Source organism: Palaemon carinicauda, chromosome 16, assembly GCF_036898095.1.
Source record: "Palaemon carinicauda isolate YSFRI2023 chromosome 16, ASM3689809v2, whole genome shotgun sequence".
Lineage (NCBI taxonomy): Eukaryota > Metazoa > Arthropoda > Malacostraca > Decapoda > Palaemonidae > Palaemon > Palaemon carinicauda.
The window spans coordinates 110955513-110963012 of record NC_090740.1 but is presented as its reverse complement, the minus strand read 5'-3'; the positions used below and the strand labels follow the sequence as shown (position 1 = coordinate 110963012).

Here is a 7500-nt window from a genome sequence, read left to right as displayed (position 1 = left end):
CCCCAATGTGTAATTTATTCCAACGTAGAGTGGTTACATGTATCATTTGTGGATTAACATTCGATGTAGCATATTCATTTTTTGCATGTTTCTCAATCATCCCGTCACAACATTCGACTAAAACGTAACATTCTATTCATCATATGAATTGGTGAAACCGCTTATTCGTAGACAAACGCTTCACTTTGCAATAGAATCAACTAGTATCACATTGATCGTGCGTCAGGCAGTGCATCGCACCAAGGTGCCCTAAAAGAGAACTAGTACCACTACGGTCACTACCACCTGGACCAGGCTGAGAGAATCGACAGCCATGATATAAAAAAAGAAAGAAAAAAAAAGTGGTCCTGGTTGTGGAAGGGATGTTCTTGCTGTCTGTCCCTCACACGCCGTAATTGGCTGTTGATCAGATTAAATAGCAGATTGCTCGCGCTCTCCCCTCCCCCCCCCCCCTTCTCGAATTACCCAACCTATCTCTCTATCTCGGTCCCTTTTCGGGACCTTCTTTCTCACTCTCTATCTCGGTCCCTTTTCGGGGCCTTCTTTCTCACTCTCTATCTCGGTCCCTTTTCGGGACCTTCTTTCTCACTCTCTATCTCGGTCCCTTTTCGGGGCCTTCTTTCTCACTCCCCATCTCGGTCCCTTTTCGGGGCCTTCTTTCTCACTCCCCATCTCGGTCCCTTTTCGGGGCCTTCTTTCTCACTCTCTATCTCGGTCCCTTTTCGGGACCTTCTTTCTCACTCTCTATCTCGGTCCCTTTTCGGGGCCTTCTTTCTCACTCCCCATCTCGGTCCCTTTTCGGGGCCTTCTTTCTCACTCCCCATCTCGGTCCCTTTTCGGGGCCTTCTTTCTCACTCTCTATCTCGGTCCCTTTTCGGGACCTTCTTTCTCACTCTCTATCTCGGTCCCTTTTCGGGACCTTCTTTCTCACTCTCTATCTCGGTCCCTTTTCGGGGCCTTCTTTCTCACTCCCCATCTCGGTCCCTTTTCGGGGCCTTCTTTCTCACTCCCCATCTCGGTCCCTTTTCGGGACCTTCTTTCTCACTCCCCATCGCAAGAAGAAGAAGAACAACAACAACATCATGAGTTTCATCTCGATCGTCCTCTAGAGACGAAATCATTCGCTTCTCTGGATTTCATCTGTTGGCTATTTTTTGTTCTTTTTTGTTCTTTTGTTATTGTTCTTCGTTATCAACCGACAGAGAACATTGATAAAATCATCTATTTTGAGAAAGGAGAATAGTTTTCGTCTTAAATTACAATGGGCTTTTAGATTCTTTTTTTTTCTGCCTTTTTATAGATGTTTATTATTGCTGTAGGAAAGATTCGTGTTTTGGCCAGTATATATATATATATATATATATATATATATATATATATATATATATATATATATATATATATATATATATATATGTGTGTGTGTGTGTGTGTGTGTGTGTTATATATATATATATATATATATATATATATATATATATATATATATATATATATATATATATATATATATATATATATATATATATATAGAGAGAGAGAGAGAGAGAGAGAGAGAGAGAGAGAGAGAGAGAGAGAGAGAGAGAGAGAGAGAGAGAGAGAGAGAACTGCATATCCTATATTTTCAGATGAAATTAAGAAAATTGATAAGGAGATTATAGCAACGGAAAGACCAAAATGTCTACATTTTTTTTTCTTGTAAAATCTAAAAAATACTCAGATATATTTTTTCCAAGAATACTGTTACGTTAAAATACCTCATAACTAAATGAGGAATGTATGTTGTTTGCACGTTGTATGTTGTATATAGGCCTATTGTATATATTGTATGTTGTATATAGGCCTATTGTATATATTGTATGTTGTATATAGGCCTATTGTATATATTGTATGTTGTATATAGGCCTATTGTATATTGTATGTTTTATATAGGCCTATTGCATATATTGTATGTTGTATATAGGCCTATTGTATATAATGTATGTTGTTTAATTATTCAAAGGTTTAAAGGCGACATAAATGGCAGAGGCAAAGGACAGTGACATTGCCCTATTGAGCAGGACAATGCCCTAGAGACTGACCATATACACATATGATCAGCGCCCAACGACCCTCTCCATCCAAGCAAGGACCAAGGAGGGCCAGGCAATGGCTCCTGATGACTCAGCAAATAGATCTATAGGCTCCCCCAAATCCCCCATCCTTAGCTCGCAAGGATGGTGAGGCTCCAATGGCCAAAGGAACTAGCGAGTTTGAGCGGTACTCGAACCCTAGTCTGGCGTTCAGCAGTCAGGGACGTTACCACATCAGCCATCACAACCCCGTTTATTAAGTTGGCCTTTTATATCTACCAAAAGTTATTTTTTTTTATTATTTAATGTAAATAATCGTTATTATTTACATAAATTTATAAAAATTATAAATTGTCAGCGAAGATGAAATTGATGTAAAATGCGAATGATGTGTAGGGAAATGACACGTCAGCACGTCAGCATTTTTTCCTTCCTTTCACATTCATGTGTATCATTTTTTTACACAAAAAGGAAAATTATTAATTATTAATTATTGATCATTAATGATTAATTAATAATTTTAATTATTAATGATTAATTATTATTAATTAATAATTATTAATCAATTAATTATCAATTATTAATGATTAATGATTAATTATAATTTATTAATTGTGAATTATTAATGATTAACTATAAATTATTAACTACTAATTATTAATTATCAATTATTGATTATTAATAATTGATTATTGCAATTACCAAAATCCTCCGGAGTTTGCAGTGATTAATTTCTATATTACTTTTAAAGGTTCAAAGGCCACTCATGAATGGCAGAGGCAAGGGACAGTGACATTGCCCTATTAAGCAGGACAATGCCCTAGAGACTGACCATACATGCATAAGCAAATAAGAATACCGTTGTTGTTGTTGTTATTGTTGTTGTTGTTGTTATTGTTGTTGTTGTTGTTGTTGTTGTTCTTCTTCTTATTATTATCATTATTATTATTATTACAAGCTAGGCTATAACCCTAGCTGGAAAAAGCAAGATACTATAAGCCCAAGGGCTCCAACAAGGAAAAATAGCCAATGAGGAAAGGAAACAAAGAAATAAACATTAAGTAAGCAAGTTTAATATACCTAGTCAATATATTACATACATTTTTATATCAAAATGTATCATAAATAATTATGTAAATGGAATGTATATACCGGTGTATATATATATATATATATATATATATATATATATATATATATATATATATATATATATATATATATATATATATATATATATATATATATATATAACAGCCACGAAATGCATTTAATACCGAATTCCATCTTGGGAATATATATTAAATTCGCTGTTAAATGCCTTTCGTGGGTGATATTTACATTGATTAAAATCACATGTGCTTGTGATATATATATATATATATATATATATATATATATATATATATATATATATATATATATATATATTTATGTGTGTGTGTGTATATATATGTATATAGATATATATATATATATATATATATATATATATATATATATATATATATATATATATAAGCTAAAATTCAACAATCAACAAAAAAATTCCACATTAATATACAATATTTACAACGATGCAGTAATAATCTATCAATAATTTATCCAGCCAGACCTTTCTCTTTATTCAACGAGTAAATTTCACCTGGAAATCTTTATCCCTCCGAAAATAACCTGAAACGTTATGACGCAATGGTAAAAGTTACAAAGTTGACTGAAAAGATACAAAGTGATTGAAAAGTTACACAAATTGAGTGAAACGTTCGTGAAATTGAGTGAAAAGTTACAAAATGATTGAAAAGTTACACAAATTGAGTGAAAAGATACAAAATGATTGAAAAGTTACACAAATTGAGTGAAAAGTTACTGAAATTGAGGGAAAATTACACAAATGAAGTGAAAAGTTACTGAAATTGAGTGAAAAGTTACAAAATTAAGTGAAAAGTTACCCAAATTGAGTGAAAATTACACAAATTGAGTGAAATGTTACACAAATTGAGTGAAAAGTTATATAATTTAGTGAAAAGTTGCCCAAATTGAGTGAAAACTTACCCAAATTGAGTGATAAGTTACCCTTATTGAGCGAAAAGTTACAAAATTGAGTGAAAAGTTACAAAATCAAGTTAAAAGTTACCCAAATTGAGCGAAAAGTTACAAAATTGAGTGAAAAGTTACCCAAATTGAGCGAAAAGTTACAAAATTGAGTGAAAAGTTACAAAATTAAGTGAAAAGTTACAAAATTAAGTGAAAAGTTACCCAAATTGAGTGAAAAGTTACACAAATTGAGTGAAGAGTTACCCAAATTGAGTGAAAAGTTACCCAAATTGAGCGAAAAGTTACAAAATTGAGTGAAAAGTTACCCAAATTGAGTGAAATCCAAACTAACAGAATCTATGTCCAAATCCCGCTACTAAAACTATACAATCGCTTCACCCATATTTCGATGGTAGCGTATTGTACAGGTAATTTTGGTGAGGGGTAGATGGAGATGGTTTGGGCATACTCTTCGCACTCCCCCAAGAGACATTAGTTCACTAAACTTGTAACTGGACTCCACAAGGCACTAGAAGAGTTGGAAGACCTAGACTTACATGACTGAGGACTATGAAGTGTGAAGTGGGAGAGGATGAATGGAGAAGTGTTGATTTAAAAGCCCAAGATAGAGACGACTGGCGAAACCTAACTGAGACCCTGTGCGTCAATAGGCGTAAGAAGAGATGATGATAAATTTTGTAGTAATTGTATTGCTTAATTTGCCTTCATTCAAAAAGTAGTCTTCAAATTTATTGGTAATTTCATTTAAAATCTGTTGTGTATTCAATCACCGAGGTGTAGCCTACCCAGAAAGAACTGCTATTTTGAAATAATTAAAATCATGATCCTGTTTACGTTTCCTAGTGAGTGTATTTGATTCCGGCGTCAATGACCTCCGATGTCAGGATGCCAGAGAATTCTAAATCAATCAATCAATCAGTCTTCATGCGTTTTTCTCTAAATTTACTAATGTCCTAATGCGTGTATGTAGATGTCTTGTATATCAAGGTAAATGAACTCAATATTCATGAGTATTCCACAAAAACCTTTGTGTCTGCATGTTTTGCAATGACTGCATTTTGATAACGAAGGCAGTAGTTAGTTGCCGGTGAGCACTCGATTTGACAAGACCCTCACCTGAGAGGGCAGTTGTACAATGTGTACTTACGAACGAACCTTTTATAATAAATGAAGAAAACCCATATGCCGACGTCTCATTATCCGTCTGCACGGGTCATATTGGTGTCAGGTGTCTCGGTCGGAAATGCATTCTGATTTTTGCCAGTTCTGGTGAAATTTCATTTTGAAGTTACCTTAACATTGGTCCCGAATTTCAGAATTAAGCTTTTAAAGATATTAAGAACTCTTAACTCACGTAAATATACATAATTATACATTCTATATCATTGGGGATACTAGTCCTCGTCACATTTAACAAACAAGAAACCTTTATATGGAGAAGACTGCAATTTGTGATGCTCTTAAGAGGTAAACTATTGCAAAGGTTTCTTCACTGGCCTTAACTTGAATCGTGAATTCTATTAGAATGATGAAAATATATATATATTTTTTAATTCAAATAACTCTAACTGTATTGCATTAGCTATCTGAACTCTCACTGTATAGTTTTTCACCTTCAAGATCTTCCGGGATGTCATGAACTAGACGTTCTCCCTGGAAGCTGTTTCTTTCAACATTTTCGTGCAATACTTCTTCTGTCTGAAAACTTTCAGAGCTGAAGTCATCAATAGGGCTAACCTCATCTTCGAAATGCTGGTTGCTTTCAGTTTCTATCGTCTCTTGTGGGTTTCCGCTCCCATCGTAGTCATGGAAGTCATCATATCCTTCTTGAGAGTCATTAAATGTAGTATTCGACTGATGGTCTATAGAAGGTACAACTTGACTTAAGGTTTTATTTTGATTATGAACATCTCTTCTTTGAGGAAAATTCTCCCTAGCAACGGACTCTAGCTCATTTGGAATTTGAGTTTGGTCATAGGTAGCTTCTATAGAAGAATCATACTCATTACTGTTATAACTTAGATTTAAATCATGATCTCCACTTGTGGGAATTACACTAGGACTGAGGAAAAGCTGCGTTTGGAGATCTGAGGTTCTAGAAGGTAATGGAACTGCTTGGTCATAGCTAGCTTCTATAGAAGAATCATACTCACTACTGTAATAGCCTGGATTTAAATCATGATCTTCAGTTGTGGGAATTACACTAGGACTGAGGAAAGGCTGCGTTTGGAGATCTGAGGTTCTAGAAGGTATTGGAACAGTAATACTCTGAGACTCAACAGGATCACTTCTGCTCTGAGTGCCAAAGCTCCCTTCATTCAGAGCTAGAGGCTGAGACTGACCACCATGAATGAGGGAGTGGAATTCACTGTCATCAGCCTGTGCTAGGATTGGGACACTCCCACTCTGAGTATTCAAAGGCTCACCGTTATTATACTGAGCTGGACTATTTTCACTCGAATGAGGAAACTGGCTAAAGTCCTCATTGACTTGTAAACGGTCATTACCCCCTGGGGAATTCAAAGGATCGCCTTCATTTTGCAACACAAAATGCTCGTTTCCATTTATATTTTGGTACTGTCTAGTAATTAAAGGTTGATCTTGGTTTCCATTATCTTGAAATTGATGTTGATTACCTTCCGAAAAGGGGAATAGCTGATCTTCATTGCTTACCAACTGATACGGGTTTTCCCCACCAGCAAGACTCTGGTCAGCATCATCATTAGGTTGGTGATTGAAATCAACAGAAGGGTGGATGTTGCCATCATGCTGTAGGAACTGATCGTTCTTTTCGAATTGATCTTCTTCTACCGGATGAAACTGATCCCCATTGTTAGGCAAGGGAAACTCCCCACCTCCGAAATCATCTCGAAAATTAGGCCCACCATTCAAAGATTGATATTGATTCGTTTCACTATGAGGTGCAGGTTGATCAAAAATATCCTGTTCGTTGAACTGATCATCGAAACCACTTTCTTTGAAGTGATTGTGATCGGTAATCAATCCATGTTGGTTCTCGGGAGATAGCTGCTGGAATTGATTGTCAACTGGAATCTGGTATTGATCACTGCTGGCCTGGAAAGGATGCTCAGGCAGTTGGAGAGGAAGATCATTGAAGTCGACGCTGCCAACATCTTGATGTGGATTAAGAGCTTCTTCGTTTGAAATTTGCTGATAATCGTCTCCAGCACCTTGGTTTAGAACATCGTTCTTTTGCAATACCTCTTGTTGATATTGATTATTGACGTTATTGTTAGAACCTAGATCCAGCAAGTTCTTGTTTTTCCCCCTGGTGAATATGTGCTCAAGGCTAAAGGCATCTCCTCTGATAATTCCGCCAGAGGGCACTTCCTGTGGATGGTATTCTACCTCA

At 35.7% G+C, this 7500-nt stretch overlaps 1 protein-coding gene across 1 annotated transcript in view; it reads right to left on the bottom strand.

Annotated features, from left to right (window-relative positions):
- Positions 1-3568: 3568 nt before the first annotated feature.
- The window catches only part of LOC137655791 (uncharacterized), a 16491-nt gene continuing 12559 nt past the window's right edge, over positions 3569-7500 (bottom strand). The window contains exon 4 of the mRNA XM_068389937.1: positions 3569-7500. This exon is cut by the window's right edge and continues 41 nt beyond it. Within this exon, the coding sequence (XP_068246038.1) occupies positions 5706-7500 (1795 nt within the window). The 3' untranslated portion in view covers positions 3569-5705.